The 19962-nt window shown below is 36.4% G+C and overlaps 2 protein-coding genes across 3 annotated transcripts in view; one reads left to right on the top strand and one right to left on the bottom strand.

Annotated features, from left to right (window-relative positions):
- Nucleotides 1–19962, top strand: part of GAS2 (growth arrest specific 2) — a 198689-nt gene that overhangs the window by 27359 nt on the left and 151368 nt on the right. The window lies entirely within an intron of this gene.
- Nucleotides 10419–12153, bottom strand: FANCF (FA complementation group F). Its single transcript, XM_029208388.1, has one exon. It carries the CDS (start codon nt 12090–12092, stop codon nt 11013–11015), a length of 1080 nt encoding a protein of 359 aa, XP_029064221.1. The 5' UTR covers nt 12093–12153; the 3' UTR covers nt 10419–11012.

Raw genomic sequence — 19962 nt, forward strand, 5'->3', positions numbered from 1 at the left:
TATTATAGACTTCATTCAGAATGTGATAATGCTATTTGTATTATATGTATAAGTATAAAATATAAACTGATTATTCACATTTTATATCCCTATGCTTATACTTCTGAATTACTGCATCTAAAATGTTCCTAAGATTTAAGTCCTGGTCATTCATGATATAAAAGGATAAAACCACAATAAGACTTTAAAACACTGCAAGCTCTTTTGAACTCAAAACTTTACCCCAATATTAAGAGTAATGAAGCTTCAAGAGACAGTTGTATACACATTAATTATTGTAATTATTCAAGCTACTTTCCCTTAGGGCTACCATATTTCTAAGCCAAAAGTGTATTCTTGGTCCACCATGACAATTAGCATCTGATAAATGATGCTACTGCCACGCTTCTAATGTAGAGATTGATCATTTCCAATTAAGTTCTGAGAGAAATCAATGGTTTCTTCCTAGAGCATTTGCATTAACTAATTTATGTTAATATGAATACCTTATATCCACAATTTGCTAGGGAAGATGGGCCATTCTATTTATAAACTGGTTACTACTTTAGAGCTTCAGTATACTATTTCAGAGCTCAAAAAAATGCATAAAAGAGCTATAACTGGGTAACTTAACCACAGCAACTAAATCTTGACATTGATGAATGTTGATCCAACTCATATGCAGCAAAGAAGTTTTGGAAGATTCTTCCGTTTGATTGATTGTAGTTTGGAAATGTTACCATATATTGGGGAACCCACTCTCATTGTTTGGATTTATATTGTACTTCATGTAGCCACTACTAAAATTATTTATACTTCTTAAAGATATGACCCAAAGGGTGATGCTCTAATCAAATGTTTGCTCCAGTCCTATACATTCATAAATAGGTACCAACTACATAATATATGCCAGTATACTGTGAGGGCCTTGGACGTTCAAGCAAAACAGCTTTGTCCTTACTGAACTTATACTCTAGTAGAAAAGACAGACACACATGAACAACACAACTATATTTAATAGGAAAATGGGTGGTCTGAAGGAAAATAACAGAGTGAAACATATCTAGATAGAGACATTATGGTGAGAGAATGAAATTAAGCTGAGAAATGAAGGACTGGGTGAGAACATTCTTGTCTGAAGGAATAATGTAAGCAAAGTTTCTAAGACAGGAAAAAGATCAGCCTATCTACTCCAAGAACTGAAAGAATTCCTGTACTGCTGGAGTGTACAGAAATTGGCTTAATATAGAAGAGCTTATGACTGAAAACAAACAGAAGGTGAAATATGTGGGTATAGATGCTAGTATAGGTAGATGTAGTAGTAAAAGTCTGTGTAAGTTCTCTGCCATTAACTTTAAATTTCTCAGAGAACATGACTGAGAGTTGACTACTTGAGCTGTTAGGTGGAGTATGGATTGTAAGAGGTGCAAAAAAGCAAGCAGAGAAACCAGCTAATGGCAGAGATGTGATAGATGGGTGAACATACGAATTATCAGCCAAACCAGGGCATTTTAGAGAATGAAAAAGGATACTGTACTTGTGTTAATTATGCCAGGACAACAGGCATAACCCAAATCTGTCCTGGGAAAACAAGACTCTATGGTCACCCTATCCTATATTAGGGTAATGAGTACAAATTTAGATAAGGGGAAATGTATTGGTAAATTGGATATGAGGGTTAGGAGAGAGAAAGTATTCAATAATAACTCCCAGGCTTCTGGCTATTTACGGAGAAATATAGGGGGATAAGCAGGCTTTTGGGGGATATGAAGAATTCTGTTTTGCATATATTTTGTTTGAGAGGCTTGTGAAACATTTAAGTGAGGATATTCATCCTGAAGCTGTGACGAGAGCTCTGGGTTGCAGATGTAAATTGGGAGGTTGAAAGCATACAGGTAGTATTTAAAACTGTGGAAAAGGGATGAGATCACCTGGGATGAGAGCACACACAAAAGAGAAGGCAGACTATTAAACTCTGAGAAATCCTGGGAAAGATTGATTAGGGGGGAGGAGCCAGAAAATCAGACTGAGAAATGTAAGAGGAAACCAGGATAGAGCAGTGTCACACAAGTTCTGAGAATCGAAGTTCAAGCCTAGTTTCAAAAAGAAGAAAGTGGTCAAAATGTCTAATGTTACTGAGAGGTCAAGTAACTTGAGATCAGAAAGGTGTCCTTCAAATATGGGATCATAGGGATGATTTGTGACCTTGACAAGACTTCTTTCAGGGGAGTATTGAGGGCAACAGTTAGGTCTGTCTGGGTTAAAGGGAAAATGAGGACTTCCACTTTTGGCAAAGCTGTGACTGTATGTTCAGTAAGACCCAACTGCTATAAACATTTAGATTCTCAATAATATATGCTTCTAATGCTTTGTTGAAATTTTAGGAAATAAAGGAAATTTCCAAGCTATCTTTCACCACCAAACATATATCTCTCCAAAAACAGAGAGGTGTGAGTATTATGCAAATCAGATTTGGAAACTATGCTTTGAGCAAGCCACAAGGTAGGGAAATTGAAGCCAAACCTCTTGCATTAAGCCAGGAATCTTGCAAAAGTGGCCTAGGTTACAGGTGTTCACTATTTCTGACAGGAACTATTGAAAATGCCATCATGGGGAAAGAATACCCTATTTAGATATCTAGGTTTCCATAGATTAAATCAAATAAATGGGAACTCACAATATATGTACAGAAGTATGTAAAGAAACAAATCACCATGAGTGAGAATCACAGAAACAGCAAACAGTTTTAAATCCCCAGGGACTTCAGGTTTTGAAGTTATTACTACAGAATATAAAATAACAATGTAAAAAAATGGAATCACAAAAAATAAACATATAATGTGAGATTATAAAAGATGATCAGGCAGGCTTGAGGGGAACAAAAAACAAATAAAACTTTTAGGAAAAAAATATTGTTGAAATTAAAAACCTAATGGATTGCTTAAACACCAGATAAATAAGAGTGAATTAACAAGAATATACCAATACATTTACTAAGGATATAGGCAAAGTTGATGTGACAACTACACCTCAAAACAGTGATTTGGATAAGAGAGTAGGGTAGAGAGAGAAGTATTTCTATCCCATATAATAAGACAAATGAGGCAAGTGGGCTCTGTTCTGCCACCCTGAACATGTGGCCACATCTTTTTGTCTGCAGCAGTTGTTCCAATCTTTCTCAGCGGTGTGATTCAAGGTAGTCTTCAGCACCACAATGACTTTCCAGCTAATTTCAAGTGACAAACAGAGCATTAAGGGAAAATGATTTCCTATGTCAGGAGTGTGAACCCTCAGTTGTGCATATCAATTCCTCTTATTCACAAATGGTCAAAATCTAGTGTTATGGCCACATGTAAATAACTGCAAGAGAGACAGGGAAATTTACTCTCTAGCTGGGTGGCCACTTCTAGCTGAAATTTGGGGCTGAGATATTATTACTAAAATGAAGATAGGTAAATATATCCTAGGAGGTAACAGCAGTTTCCACACCAGCATAGAGTGGTAAGGAGATAAAAACTATGAAAGAGAGGTTGTAGGATATAAGGGTAGTATGAGAGGATCTAATACAGGCCTGATCAGAGTCACAGGAGACATTAGAAAAAGTGGAGGAAAGGAAACATTAGAATAAAACTGGACAGAGACAAACACAAATCCACAGATAAATGAAATACAACACATAACAAGTAAGAAAAAAAGAGAAATTCACAATTAGATATGTTATAGTGGCTGCAGATACTGAAGCAAGGACTATCTCAAAAGAAACCAGAAAGAGATCACTTATTAAAAACCATGAGAAGACTGACAACAGCTTTCTGAATATCAACAATGGAAAACAGAAAAGAGTGAATTACTATCTTTAACATGTTAACCTAGAATCCTGTACACAGCAAAATTATCTTCTAAGAACATTGACAAAATAAAAATATTTTTAGATAAAAACTAAGAGACCATTTAGAGACCTTCTTCAGGGGAACTTCTAAAAAAAATAATAAACTGATCCCAGGGGAAATGTCTGAGGAGCAATGGGAAACAAAAATTTTAAACATGTAGGTAAATCAAAACACACTTGTTGGGCTTCCCTGGTGGCGCAGTGGTTGAGAGTCCGCCTGCTGATGCAGGGGACACGGGTTCGCGCCCCAGTCTGGGAAGATCCCACATGCCGCTGAGCAGCTGGGCCCGTGAGCCACGGCCGCTGAGCCTGCGCGTCCGGAGCCTGTGCTCCGCAACGGGAGATACCACAACAGTGAGAGGCCCGCGTACCGAAAACAAAAACAACAACAACAAAAAACACACTTGTCAAAAAAAAAAACCCCAAAAAACAAAAAAAAACACTTGTCTGTATAAAATATTAAAGTGTTCTAATTTGTTGGAAATTTTCTTGTAAAGAACAAAACTAAAGATGAATAAATTAATAACTTGTGAGTTGGGAGATGCGATCAGGGTTAAAGGTTTCTAAGGCCCACTGTATTGTTAGAAAGGGAAATAAAGATTTCGGACTAATTTTAGATATTTTTAAGTTAAATGTGGTAAAAGTTTCAAGAGGAAAAGCTTAGGTATAGAATATAGCATCTCAATTAGCAGAGGGAGAAATGGAATAGGAAGACAAAAAAAATTCAGGAAATTAAAAAGAACTGAGAAAGAAAATTAAGCAGAAAAGTCAAGACAAATATCAATAGAAAGCACAAAGTAGGGTAGCAGAAAAAAGTCCAGTCATATTAATAATGATAATAATAATAGAAAAAAGATTTTAAAGCAGAAAATGTCATTACAAAATAAAAAGTTCAATTCATTAAGATGATATAACAATTCTGAATTTGCCTGCATATCATGAAATTGCTCAAAATATATAAAACGATAATTGATAAAGTTTCTTGAACCAAGACCATAGTGGGGAATCTTTTTAAATTGAAGTATAGTTGATTCACAATGTATTAGTTTCTGGTGTTCAGCAGTGATTCAGTTATACATATACATATTCTTTTTCATATTCTTTTTCATATTCTTTTCCATTATGGTTTATTACAGGATATGGAATATAGTTCCCTGTGCTATATGATAGGGGACCTTGTTGTTTATACATTCTAGTCTCAAACATACCAATCCAACCCTCCCCACCCCACAACCACAAGTCTCTTCTCTATGTCTATGAGTCTGCTTCTGTTTCATAGATATGCTCGTGTCATATTTTAGATTCCACATATAAGTGATATCATGTGGTATTTGTCTTTCTCCTTCTGACTTACTTCACTTAGTATGATAATCTCTAGGTCCACCCATGTAGTTGCAAATGGCATTATTTCTTTTTTTTTTATAGCTGAGTAATATTCCATCTCATCTTCTTTATTCATTCATCTGTTGATGAACATTTAGGTTGTTTCCATGTCTTGGCTATTGTAAATAGTGCTGCTATGAACATAGGGGTGCATACATCTTTTCAAATTGTAGTTTTGTCTGGATATATGCCCAGGACTTGGATTGCTGGATCATATGGCAACTCTGTTTTTAGTTTTTTGAGGAACCTCCATAGTGTTATCCACAGTGGCTGCACCAGTTTACATTCCCACCAGCAGTGTAGGAGGGTTCCCTTTTCTCCACACCATCCCCAGCATTTGTTATTTGTAGCCATTTTAATGTTGGCCATTCTGACCAGTGTGAAGTGGGGCCTCACTGTAGTTTTGATTTGCATTTCTTTAATAATATTGAGTATCTTTTCATGTACCTATTGGCCATCTGTATGTCTTCTTTGGAGAAATGTCTATTTAGGTCTTCTGCCCATTTTTTTTTTTTTTTTTTTTGCGGTACGCGAGCCTCTCAGTGTTGTGGCCTCTCCCGTTGTGGAGTACAGGCTCCGGACACACAGGCTCAGAGGCCATGGTTCACGGGCCTAGCCGCTCCACGGCATGTGGGATCTTCCCGGACTGGGGCACGAACCTGTGTCCCCTGCATCGGCAGGCAGACTCTCAACCGCTGCGCCACCAGGGAAGCCCATTCTGCCCATTTTTTGATTTGGTTTTTTGTTATTGAGTTTTATGAGCTATTTGTATAATTTGGAAATTAAGCCCTTGTCAGTCACATAGTTTGCAAATATTTTCTCCCAGTCCGTAGGTTGTCTTTTCATTTTGTTTATGGTTTCCTTCGATGTGCAAAAGCTTGTAAGTTTGATTAGGTCTCATTTGCTAATTTTTTCTTTTGTTTCTATTGCCTTGGGAGACTGACCTAAGAAAACACTGGTATAATTTATGTCAGAGAATGTCTTGCCTATGTTCTATTCTAGGAGTTTTATGGTGTCATGTCTTATATGTAAGTCTTTAAGCCACTTTGAGTTTATTTTTGTGTATGGTGAGAAGGTGTGTTCTACTTTCATTGATTTACATGCAGCTGTCCAACTTTCCCAACATAGTGGGGAATTTCAGCACTGCTCCCTCACTTATTTGATAGGACAAACAGAAAAGGAGTAGTAAATATGCAGAATAATTTTTTTAAAAGTTTACAAAGTTAATTTAAAATATATATGTAGAAATGTGTGTCCCCAAATTAGAGAAAACACATTCTTTTCAAGTACATGCAGCACATTTATAAAAACTGACCACTTATTTGGACAATAAACCAAGTATCAATAAATATCAAAGATTTAGTATCATATAAACTACATTTTCTGACAAAAATAAATTAATTTGGAAAAGAATAACAAAAAGATAATTTTAAGAATATTTATCCATTGAGGAATTTAAAAAACAATTTTAAGTAATCCATAGATTATAGAAGAAATCATTGTGGAAACTAAGCTATAAATACTTAGAACTGAATGATAATGAAAATGTTAAATATCAAAACAAGAGACTTGCAGTGAAAGCAAAATTTAAAGGGCAATTTAAATACTTATATAATAAAAAAAGTTACAAATGAGCTAAATGACTTTGCTTAAGAACTGAGGAAGGAACAGCAGAATAAAAGCAAAGAAGAAAATAGATAAAATAAGAACATAAATTTTTGAAATAGAAAAAGCGATATAATAAACTTAATTCACTGGGAAAAATTATGTGATAGATAACACTTGGGAAGACAAATCAAGAAAAGCTAAGACAAAGAGGAAAAAAGGAATAAAAATGAAACAGAATTGTAGGTGTGTTAGTGATAAAAAGGTAGGAAAACACTAGTGATAAAAAAGGTAAGAAACAACTTTGTTCCAATAGCCATAAAGAAATTGAAATTGTAGTTAAGTCATTCAATTAAAAAAAAATCAGGCTCGGATTGTATTACAGAATAATTCTATAAGACTCCCAAGGAATTGTTCATTCCAATTTTATAAAACTCTCACAGACAATAAGAAAAAGAGTAGTCTCTAATTCATTCTATATGGCCAGTAAAATACTGAATTCAAACAAAAGTATATAAGGATAAAAAATTACAGGTCAATCTCACTCATGAACTCAGAATCAAAAATCTAAATAAAATATAAGCTGAATTGAACAGAATATTAAAAATTTAATACATTTGACTGAGCATCTCTGAAAAGCAATGACAAATTATCATTAGAAAAGTTAACATAATAAAAGAAAAAGAGGGAATTCCCTGGTTGTCCAGTGGTTAGGACTTGGCGCTTTCACTACCATGGGCCTGGATTCTATCCCTGGTCAGGGAACTAAGATCCTGCAAGCCACGTGTGTGGGCAAAAAAAAATAATAAAAAAGAAAAAGAAAAGAAAAAAGACCTCAACATTTTCATCTCATTAAACATAGGAAAAGCATTTAACTAGCATTTATTGAGGACTTACTTTCTAATAAGTACATATTTTCCTTTATTTTTAAAGACTAAACATAAAAATATTTGATAACTTGATAAAATCTAGAGATGTTATATACATTAATTACAGGTATGGAAATAGCAGACATGTGACCAAAAAATGGATAGGAATACACAAAAATGAAAATAGTGCCAATGCGATAGGGTATTCCTTTAATATTGTTACCATATTATTTATCCAATAAAAGTGTATTAAAATATTAAACTCATTTTATTTCAAATTTATTTTAATGGTCAAATCTTAATGATGAGTCTCAGTTCTTATTACACCTTCAGGTATGGTTGCTCTTCATAAATACTAATTCATTGTGTGAATCATATTTTACATTTATTTATATGTTTATCAATTTAAAGAAGAGAAAATAGATGAATCGGTCTGTTTATAATTTCTGACATCATTTTCATATGCATTATCATTTTATCTTTTAATTATGCTAAGCAGTTCAAAAGGGTGGAATTTTTCTGTTTCATAGATAAATGAACTCTGATTCCTACAGTGAAATAACTAGGTAAAAGTTATAGTAGTAGATAATAACCCAAATTTAAACCATATTTGATAAATATAATTTCTCCCATGTGCCAGTCCCTGTTAGAGTATACACTGATGACACAGACATTTAAAAGTTTTTAATACAGTATTGGTTTTCAAATCAGCAACCTACCTCCCTAGAAAAGATTTGCGGAGTGAATGTAAGTTAGAAAAGATCCATATCCTTGGTGACTTTACCACTCAAGAGTCACATAAATACTGGACAAATCACTACCTGTAGTCACAACTCCTTAAAAAAACTTGAAGTTCACAGCACATTATCCTGTCTTACAGTTATATTAAGAGGTTCTGCTAAGATGATTTAATTGCAAAACTTTGTATACTGTATGACACCATACAAATGCATAGCCTTATTTATGTACTCAAAGCCAAATCTTACACATTTTCCATTAGAATCAGAACCTTAATAAGCAGCCAGCACATGGACAACAGCATTTAGATTTAAAACATTCTAATATACTCAATAAATATACACTCAGTCCAAGGGAAGTTTTCAGAAAGCATTGAGATATTTGTCTTCAACTAATACTAACAAAAAATAACAGGCACATGCAGTCATTTTATCTGCTGGCTCATAAGAATCTTGAATTTATTTATTCAATTTCCCATTTCTTCCTCTCATTTTTTCTCTCTTCCTATAGATTCAGAGTGATAGTAAGATTTCTATATTCAATAACACCTCTTCAAGTCTTTAACTTTGTTTAAAACAAGATAAAGAATACAGATTAAGAGGAATTCCCTGCTGGTCCAGTGGTTAGGATTCGGGACTTTCCCTGCTGGGCCCAGGTTCGATCCCTCCTCTGGGAATTAAGATCCCGCAAGCCACGTGGCATGGTCAAAAAAAAATAAAAAATTTACTGTTGTTAAGAATATAGATTAAGGTTCTAATCCTGGCTTCATTTATTCAAACATTTGGAGTAGCTACCACATGCCAGGCACTGTGCTAGGCTCTGGGGGAAAAAAATAACAGATTGGCTTCTGCTCTCATGTTGCTTATTTTCTGTGTGCCCTTGGGCATTGTAGTTAATCTTCTTTAGCTTGTATCTTGATTTATAACAATACAGTCTTGATGTGAAGATTAAATATGGTTATCTATGCAATGAACATAGCATGGAGCCTAAAATAAGATATGGTGAGTATAAAAATAGATTTAAAATTTTTTTTACTGAAGTCTATAACAATGTTTACCATTTTATCTTGAAAAAGAGTGTGCAATGTTGCAGCAGAAATAGGGAAATAAGTTTACAAACTGTCATTCTTTAAAGCTAAAGGTTAGGGTTATGGGACTTAGGTTTATGGGTCAGTATTATGACTTGTGTGGGCAGAACTCTTCATTGGGTTATGCTTCCTGAAAAAAGACTTTCAGGTAACTAACAGAAGGAATTGCCTTTCTTCCTGCATTAATGGCAAATTAAATCTAAAAGATGGTCTACGTGGATTAGAGCTAGAAAAAGGAATCAAACCACAGGAAATACAAACTTGCTTGTGTTAACCCAGGATCATCTGGAAAAGTGTACTTGCTAGCAGAACAGTAGTTTACTCCAGGTTTCATTATAGAATAAAAAATTCTACAAGATTATACAACTCCTTTTGCTCTAATTCCATTTCTGGAATTAGAAGAATCTTGCAACCAACTAACTTGGTTATGGAAAAAAAAATCCTGATGAACAGAGAGTTATATTCCCCCTAATAAAAATGAATAAATCATTCTTAAGTTTGGTGATTGGCAATCACTCTGCTGGTAGTGGAGCATCTGGGTAAACTCACAAAATGAGGTTCCTACACACACTAAACAAATATTCTAAACTGTCCCCATAGGGCAGCCAACAAGGACAAAGTGGGAGAATTTGACTATTTTAGTCTCAACACTTCATTCAACATGAGGCAACTGTAACACCAAGGTTGTGATTTATTAACCTAGTCAATGGCAGAAGCAGCACTAATTCAGAAGTTTGTTTTCTTTTACCATCAAATGCTAAATTAATATCCAAAGGCATATATTTGTATTTACCATGCTGTAAAATTTTTTAAGTCAATGCTTTAAATTACTGTATGATCTTTCAATGCACAGAAATGAGAAACAAAATTTCTGAATAACACAATTTTAATACATGTTGACGCTGGTTAATTGGTTAGAATGTTAGGTTAACAAGGCCAAAGTCCAGGGTTTAAAGTCCAACTAGGCCAGTGGGCTTTCCAAACCATTTCTGACAGCACATGTTGTTGGTTAGAGAAATCACTTCTGGGGATTTAAAAAAAACCCAAGAAAAACCTGCAAAAGTAAGGCATTAATAATATTAAAAAAGGTGTCTTGTTTGTCACTTTAAAGCTGCATTTTCTTTGACAAGCACATATCTTTTCAACATTATTAGAAATGCGCCTTCTAGAATGCAAACTATTAACTCCATGGCTTTAGGTAGGATACTTCCAATGTTACCTCCTCTAAACAGAAAATCCATGGCACTACAAGCCAGTTACTTACACATCTGTAATTAAGTTACAATTACACCTATTATATATTTAGGACCTACAATAATATTTTGGACACATGAAAGTACAGGACATTTGGCGAGAACACTGGGATTTTAATTTTGTAAACCGTATATTTGCACAGTTACAGAACGTTGCCCATAGAGAATTGGGGCCTGGGCTGAGAACTTGTCTCTGCCCAAATGCAATATCACGCACTACTCCCAAGAGACAGCAACAGGTCTGTCCAGATGCTAAGACCAGGGACTTCGAAATCTCCATCTTGAGCCTTACAGGACTTCAGGGCAGTAAAAACTTCATCTTTCAGAGGTGGAGGGGCCTGACAGAGGCTTTGAAACCTGCTCAACAACTCCTCCCAGGGCACATCCTGGGATTCAGTTCCAATCCAAAGGCCTTTCTGAAGGCTGTAGTGCAGCTGTCGACCCCAGTCTGTTAGCAGGCCCAGATAGACGCGGGAGAGCTCTGGATGGCGCCCCGCCACCAAAGTTAAAAGCCCGGCTGGGAGGCTGCGGCAAAAAGCAACCATGACATCCGATTTCCCCAGAAGCCAGCGAAGCAGCTCTTGACCCTCCTCTCCCGGAGTTTTGGGGCTGCCTAGTTTCAATTCCTCTTCTTGGTGCCGGGGAGACGACGGCGGCAGCAACAGCGCGGCCGCTACCACCTTCAGGAAGTTGTTCTGGGGCGAGCGCTCCCACAGGCTGCTGAGAAGCCTACCAGGGCCCCCTGCCTCGGCCTCCCCCACCTCCTGCAGACGCCTCAGCAGCAGCTCCGCCTGGGTCTTCATCAGTGAGTCCTCCTGAAGGACCGGGTTCTCTCCATAGGCGTTGAAGCGCAGCATGTGAATAGCCGCCCGGCGGCGGGCGAGGCGGGCCAGGCTGCCTTGGAGCGACTCCTCCTCGGCGTCCGGGACGCCAGGGCCGGGAAAGAGCTGCTGCAGCAGGTAGTGAAAGGAGGCATCCCCGAGGGCCGGGTTCGCCAGCAGTCGCAGGGACAGCAGCTGGTCGCAGAGCCCCAAGGCCTGGAAGTTCGCCAACCCCGGGGCTGGAGCAGGCCCAGAGTCGCCCTGCTGCTTCCACTGGTTTTGCAGTCGCCGCTCCAGCGCCTTGCTAATGCAGGCATGGCGGCCAAAGCGCTTGTGGATGTGGCGCAGGTAGCGAGCCCACTGTAGGGCCCTGCGCACGGTCACGGGGTCCCAGGTGCTGACGTGGGTCGTGCGGGAGACAGCCAGAACCTCAGAGAACCGCTCCAGGTGCTGCAAGAGCGGTTCCATGGAGCGCGCTAGGACCTTACTTCCGCCTTCACCTTGGAGCCGGCTACTCTCTGCGTGCTTGATTGGCGTGTTGGTGAAACGATACGCCTCTCTGCAATGCTATTGGGTAAAATCCCTGTCAATCTGACAGCGGCTTTAATCCGGGTACCTGCACTCCGAGAAATGTAAGCCCCGGGAAAGTGCTCTTGGTTTTACTTTTGCCGTAGATACTGAGGAGGCTCGTACGGGAGGGAGAATAAAGGGAGGGCTAGGATTAGAGAATTCCCGGAGCCACGTGGGAGATGCTGTTAGTTACGGAGGTCTCCGTGCTTCCTTTCGCTTTATAAGCATCTCTAGTAGAAGTTTCCTGAGTTTTGCGTGAGTGAATCTGTGTTAAGGTTTATCATAATTGGGGAAAGCCAGACACGGGCTGTTACATATAAGAAAATGTAATTAAATAAAAATTTTGGTTCAATTCAGTTTAGTAGAAAGGTACTGACCTCCAATTAATTAATACCAGACACTATGCTAAAGTCTGGGCCTTGACCTTATCCTTTCATTATTAGAACTTGAATCCTTTAGAACTTGAATCCTGAAACTTAAAGATTAATACTTTATTAAAATAGTAAAGGAACTTAAATTTTATTTCAAAGTTTAATTATTGGTTTTTTGTTTTGTTTTTGTAATTCTCAAGGCAGAATAACTTAATTGACTCTTATTTCACACAAACAACTAATTGAACTAAGTGGCATTTAACAGCATATAACAAAAACAAATGCTTGTCTAAAGATTGTGGGAAGGGGGAGGGGGAAGAAGAATCCACTTCTGGAATGTTATCTGGATTATTCACAAATTTATGTGTTCTACAGATGTTTATCTGCCAACCTGTAGGGGTTTTGTTCAGAAACCTACAACAATTTCTAGTCTACTGAAGTTTACACAATAAGTCATTTGAGCTGAGTTTGTTTCCAGTCTTAAAGACACCAAGCAAAAGTATTCTAATGAGTAGTCGGAACTGGTGTTTTGTTTTGTTTTGCTTTAACGAAAAGGAGAAGAGAAATTTAACAGGAAGAGTCATTTTTCATTTATTAACTTTTTTTAAAAAATGAATAAAGCAGTGGTGTTCATGCTGTTAATTCAGTTTTAGGATCTGATATTTATCATTTAGCCTAAACTCTCAGTTGGTCTGTAGCGGTTACTTGATTTTATCTTTGTGTTGGATACTAGAAACGTTGAGCCAAATGTGCAGTCTACTTTTAGCAAATGCACAGGCTTCACCAATTTATTCTTAAATTGAGCACTTATTATGTCACATAGTGTAAGATACTAGGGATTTATTTGTAAATAAATAGATGTTGTCCTTGTGGAGAAGTTCATTTCCTAGCATTTAAGAGCAAAATTAAACAAATAACCTCAAATGTGATAGGAGGCTATAACGAAGGTGGATCTCCAAGACTTAGGTGATGGGGAAGGCCTCCCTCTGTAAGAAACTGACTTTCTCCTGAAAGCCCAAAGATGAATGTTGAAAAACGTTTTCAAGGTCAAGGGAACAGTTAATTTACAGGTACCTGAGTTGAGAGAGCCCAATCCGTTCAAGGAGGTGAAAAAGTCCAAAAAATCTGCCTTCAGGTCGGGATGGGAGTGAGACCTTATGGCAGGAATTGTGCAGATTAGTTTCATATCATTCCACTTTTTAAAAATTTTAGCTAAAAAAAAAAAAATTTTAGCTAAAATCCCTGCTTGGGCATTATATGTAAATTTATGCATATTTCACATTCGCTTATTTTCATTAAATGAACACAATGTCTGTGAAATTTTCCCCTTTAGAAGAAAGAAAAGCCTAGGGTTTGGAGCTTCTCCTCAATGTTCCATTTAATCAACAAAATTCAATGATCATTTATTAAGCTTCTACTACATGTAAAGTATTAGGGATTGAAAAAATGATTATGACAAGGTCCTTTGCTTCAAGAAACCTACATTCTTGAGGCAGGGATGGAAGGGGCACAAAAACACTGAACTATAATGCAATTCAGATTTTATGTGTTTAAAAAATTCTAAGAATGATGCTATGAGAGACCAGATATAAATTGACAGGAGAGTTCAAGGAAGGCTTTACAAAGGACTGATACTTCAGTTAGGCCTTAAACTATCATGAAATACAGGAAAATGCAAGTGAGAAAAATAACATAAGGATGTTAACCTGTATAGTGTGTGCTACAAATACTAGTACGAATCTCCCATATCTTCATTATGATTCCTAAATTTCTGGGATACAGTAAATTAGGACAGAGACTGAAAGGCCAGATTTCAGGAGATTTCATTAAAATACATCAATCAAACCATGAGAGTTAAGCATCATAAACAACTAAGCATCAGAAAAAGAGACATTCACAAAAAGTTTACCTCATAGGGTTCTGGTGAGGATTAAATGAAATAATAAATGTGAAATGCCATCCTTGGTATTTTGGCTGTCTTTTAATATTCATTCTATTATTACCCCCACCCTCTTTGCATAATAAAGATGCAATTTGGAGTACTGACTCCAGCTCAGCTCAAGGGGTAGGCCAATTTGAGCCAATCATGTTAATCCACCCCTCTCTTAATTCAGTAATTAATTTAGGAACCCAGCCTTAAGCCTATCGATGTATAGCATTTTCTTTTTTTTTTTTTCAGAGACAATATAGAACTTTTATTTTTCTGAAACATTGAGAAGTAGTTGTCAGTGACATAATAAAACATTACCCTGAATACTGTGTTTATTATAAATATGAAAATTTTCCTACATAGCTAAATATAACCATCAATGTCAGGAAATTAACATCAATGTATTATTATAATTTAATCATCAGACCCCGTTCAAACTTATACAGTTGTCTCAATAATGTTTTTGTTTTTATTGAAGTATACTTGATTTACAATATTATATTAGTTTCAGCATAGTGATTCAGCTATTTTTATAGTTTATACTTCATTATTATTACAAGATAATGACTAAAATTCCCTGTGCTATAAAATATATCTTGGATGCTTATTTATTTTATTTTATTTTTTTGTCCTTTATTTTTTTTATTTTTTTTGAATTTTATTTTATTTTTTTATACAGCAGGTTCTTATTAGTTATCCCTTTTATACATATTAGTGTATATATGTCAATCCCAATCTCCCAATTCATCCTACCAACCCCCCGCCCCCCCCCGCCGCTGCTTTCCTCCCTTGGTGTTCATAAGTTTGTGCTCTACATCCATGTCTCAACTTCTGCCGTAAAAACTGGTTCATCTGTACCATTTTTCTAGGTTTCACATATATGCGTTAATATACAATATTTCTTTTTCTCTTTCTGACTTACTTCACTCTGTATGACAGTCTCTAGATCCATCCACGTCTCTACAAATGACCCAATTTCATTCATTTTTATGGCTGAGTAATATTCCATTGTATATATGTACCACATCTGCTTTATCCATTTGTCTGTTGATGGACATTTAGGTTGCTTCCATGACCTGGCTATTGTAAATAGTGCTGCAATGAACATTGGGGGGCATGTGTCTTTTTGAATTATGGTTTTCTCTGGGTATATGCCCAGTGGTGGGATTGGTGGGTCATATGGTAGTTCTATTTTTAGTTTTTTAAGGAGCTTCCATACTGTTCTCCATAGTGGCTCTATCAATTTACATTCCCACCAACAGTGCAAGAGGGTTCCTTTTTCTCCACACCCTCTCCAATATTTGTTATTTGTAGATTTTCTGATGATGCCCATTCTAACTGGTGTGAGGTGACACGTCATTGTAGTTTTAATTTGCATTTCTCTAATAATTAGTGACGTTGAGCAGCTTTTCATGTGCTTCTTGGCCATCTGTATGTCTTCTTTGGAGAAATGTCTATTTAGGTCTTCTGCCCATTTTTGGATTGGGTTGTTTGTTTTTTTAATATTGAGATGCACGAGCTGTTTATATATTTTGGAGATTAATCGTTTGTCCGTTGATTCATTTGCAAATATTTTCTCCCATTCTGACGTTGTCTTTTTGTCTTGTTTGTAGTTTCCTTTGCTTTGCAAAACCTTTTAAGTTTCATTAAGCCCCATTTGTTTATCTTTGTTTTTATTTCCATGTCTAGGAGGTGGATCAAAAAAGATCTTGCTGTGATTTATGTCAAAGAGTATTCTTCCTATGTTTTCCTCTAAGAGTTTTATAGTGTCTAGTCTTACATTTAGGTCTCTAATCCATTTTGAATTTATTTTTGTGTATGGTGTTAGGGAATGTTCTAATTTCATTCTTTTACATGGAGGTGTCCAGTTTTCCTAGCGCGACTTATTGAAGAGACTGTCTTTTCTCCATTATATATCTTCGCCTCCTTTGTCATAGATTAGTTGACCATAGGTGCATTGGTTTATCTGTGGGCTTTCTATCCTGTTCCATTGATCTATATTTCTGTTTTTGTGCCAGTACCATATTGTCTTGATTACTGTAGCTTTGTAGTATAGTCTGAAGTCACGGAGTCCGATTCCTCCAGCTCCGTTTTTTTCCCTCAAGACTGCTTTGGCTATTTGGGGTCTTTTGTGTCTCCATACAAATTTTAAGATTTTTTGTTCTAGTTCTGTACAAATTGCCATTGGTAATTTGATAGGGATTGCATTGAATCTGTAGATTGCTTTGCGTAGTATAGTCATTTTCACAATATTGATTCTTCCAACCCAAGAACATGGTATATCTCTCCATCTGTTGGTATCAGCTTTAATTTCTTTCATCAGTATCTTATACTTTTCTGCATACAGGTCTTTTGTCTCCCTAGGTAGGTTTATTCCTAGGTATTTTATTCTTTTGGTTGCAATGGTAGATGGGAGTGTTTCCATAATTTCTCTTTCAGATTTTTCATCATTAGTGTATAGGAATGCAAGAGATTTTTGTGCATTCATTTTGTATCCTGCTACTTTACCAAATCCATTGATTAGCTCTAGTAGTTTTCTGGTGGCATTTTTAGGATTCTCTATGTATGGTATCATGTCATCTGCAGACAGTGACAGTTTTACTTCTTCTTTTCCAATTTGTATTCTTTTATTCCTTTTTCTTCTCTGATTGCTTTGGCTAGGACTTCCAAAATTATGTTGAATAACAGTGGTGAGAGTGGACATGCTTGTCTTGTTCCTGATCTTAGAGGAAATGCTTTCAGTTTTTCACCATTGAGAATGATGTTTGCTGTGGGCTTGTCATATATGGCCTTTATTATGTTGAGGTAGGTTCCCTCTATGCCCACTTTCTGGAGAGTTTTTACCATAAATGGGTGTTGAATTTTCTAAGAAGCTTTACCTGCACCTATTGAGATGATTGTATGGTTTTTACTCCTTAATTTGTTAATATAGTGTATCACGTTGATTGATTTGCATATATTGAAGAATCCTTGCATCCCTGGGATAAATCCCACTTGATCATGGTGTATGATCCTTTTAATATGTTGTTGGATTCTGTTTGCTAGTATTTTGTTGAGGATTTTTGCATCCATATTCTTCAGTGATATTGGTCTGTACTTTTCTTTTTCTGTAGTACGTTTGTCTGGTTTTGGTATCAGGGTGATGGTGGCCTCATAGAATGAGTTTGGGAGTGTTCCTTCCTCTGCAGTTTTTTGGAAGAGTTTGAGAAGGATGGGTGTTAGCTCTTCTCTAAATGTTTGATAGAATTCACCTTTTAAGCCATCTGGTCCTGGGCTTTTGTTTGTTGGAAGATTTTTAATCACAGTTTCAATTTCATTACTTGTAATTGGTCTGTTCATATTTTCTATTTCTTCCTAGTTCAGTCTTGGAAGGTTATACCTTTCTAAGAATTTGTCCATTTCTTCCAGGTTGTCCATTTTATTGGCATAGAGTTGCTTGTAGTAGTTAGTCTCTTAGGATGCTTTTTATTTCTGCGGTGTCTGTTGTCACTTCTCCTTTTTCATTTCTAATTTTATTGATTTGAGTCCTCTGCCTTTTTTTCTTGATGAGTTTGGCTAATGGTTTATCAGTTTTGTTTGTCTTCTCAAAGAACCAGCTTTTAGTTTTATTGATCTTTGCTATTGTTTTCTTTGTTTCTATTTTATTTATTTCTGCTCTGATCTTTATGATTCCTTTCCTTCTGCTAACTTTGGGTTTTGTTTGTTCTTCTTTCTCTAGTTCCTTTAGGTGTAAGTTTAGGTTGTTTATTTGATATTTTTCTTGTTTCTTGAGGTAGGCTTGTATTGCTATAAACTTCCCTCTTAGAACTGCTTTTGCTGCATCCATAGGTTTTGATCATCATGTTTTCATTGTCATTTGTCTCTAGGTATTTTTTGATTTCCTGTTTGAGTTCTTCAGTGATCTCTTGGTTATTTAGTAATGTGTTGTTTAGCCTCCATGTGTTTGTGTTTTTTTCCCTGTAATTGATTTCTAATCTCATAGCGTTGTGGTCAGAAAAGATGCTTGATATGATTTCAATTTCCTTAAATTTACTGAGGCTTGATTTGTGACCCAAGATGTGATCTATCCTGGACAATGTTCCATGCACACTTGAGAAGAAAGTGTAATCTGCTGTTTTTGGATGGAATGTCCTATAAATATCAATTCAATCTATCTGGTCTATTGTGTCTATTAAAGCTTCTCTTTGCTTATTTATTTTCATTTTGAATGATCTGTCCATTGGTGTAAGTGAGGTGTTAAAGTCTCCCACTATTATTGTTTCACTGTCGATTTCCTCTTTTATAGCTGTTAGCAGTTGCCTTATGTATTGAGGTGCTCCTTTGTTGGGTGCATATATATTTATAATTGTTACATCTTCTTCCTGGATTGATCCCTTGATCATTATGTAGTGTCCTTACTTGTCTTTTGTAACATTCTTTAAAGTCTATTTTATCTGATATGAGTATTGCTACTCCAGCTTTCTTTTGATTTCCATTTGCATGGAATATCTTTTTCCATCCCCTCACTTTCAGTCTGTATGTGTCCCTAGGTCTGAAGTGGGTCTCTTGACCCACTTCAGACAGCATATATATTGGTCTTGTTTTTGTATCCATTCCGCGAGCCTGTGTCTTTTGGTTGGAGCATTTAATCCATTCACATTTAAGGTAATTATCGATATGTATGTTCCTATGACAATTTTCTTAATTGTTTTGGGTTTGTTTTTGTAGGTCCTTTTCTTCTCTTCTGCTTCCCACTTAGAGAAGTTCCTTTAGCATTTGTTGTAGAGCTGGTTTGGTGGTGCTGAATTCTCTTAGCTTTTGCTTGTCTGTAAAGCTTTTGATTTCTCCATCGAATCTGAATGTGTTCCTTGCTGGGTAGAGTAATCTTGGTTGTAGGTTTTTTCCTTTCATCACTTTAAATATGTCATGCCCCTCCCTTCTGGCTTGTAGAGTTTCTGCTGAGAAATCAGCTGTTAACCTTATGGGAGTTCCCTTGTATGTTATTTGTTGTTTTTCCCTTGCTGCTTTCAGTAATTTTTCTTTGTCTTTAATTTTTGCCAATTTGAATACTATGTGTCTCAGCATGTTTCTCCTTGGGTTTATCCTGTATGGGACTCTCTGCCCTTCCTGAACTTGGGTGGCTATTTCCTTTTCCATGTGATGGAAGCTTTTGACTGTAATCTCTTCAAATATTTTCTCTGGTCCTTTCTCTCTCTCTTCTCCTTCTGGGACCCCTATAATGTGAATATTTTTCCGTTTAATGTTTTCCCAGATGTCTCTTAGGCTGTCTTCATTTCTTTTCATTCTTTTTTCTTTATTCTGTTCTGCACCAGTGAATTCCACCATTCTGTCTTCCAGGTCACTTATCCGTTCTTCTGCCTGAGTTATTCTGCTATTGATTGCTTCTAGTGTATTTTTCATTTCAGTTATTGCATTGTTCATCTCTGTTTGTTCTGTGATTCTTCTAGGTGTTTGTTAAACATTTCTT

Source organism: Monodon monoceros, unplaced genomic scaffold (genome assembly GCF_005190385.1).
Source record: "Monodon monoceros isolate NGI ecotype Baffin Bay Population unplaced genomic scaffold, NGI_Narwhal_1 Super_Scaffold_7, whole genome shotgun sequence".
Taxonomy (NCBI): domain Eukaryota; kingdom Metazoa; phylum Chordata; class Mammalia; order Artiodactyla; family Monodontidae; genus Monodon; species Monodon monoceros.

Excerpts from the sequence above, each read along its gene's own strand:
- FANCF (XM_029208388.1), bottom strand. The coding sequence starts at position 12,092 with ATGGAACCGCTCTTGCAGCACCTGGAGCGGTTCTCTGAGGTTCTGGCT.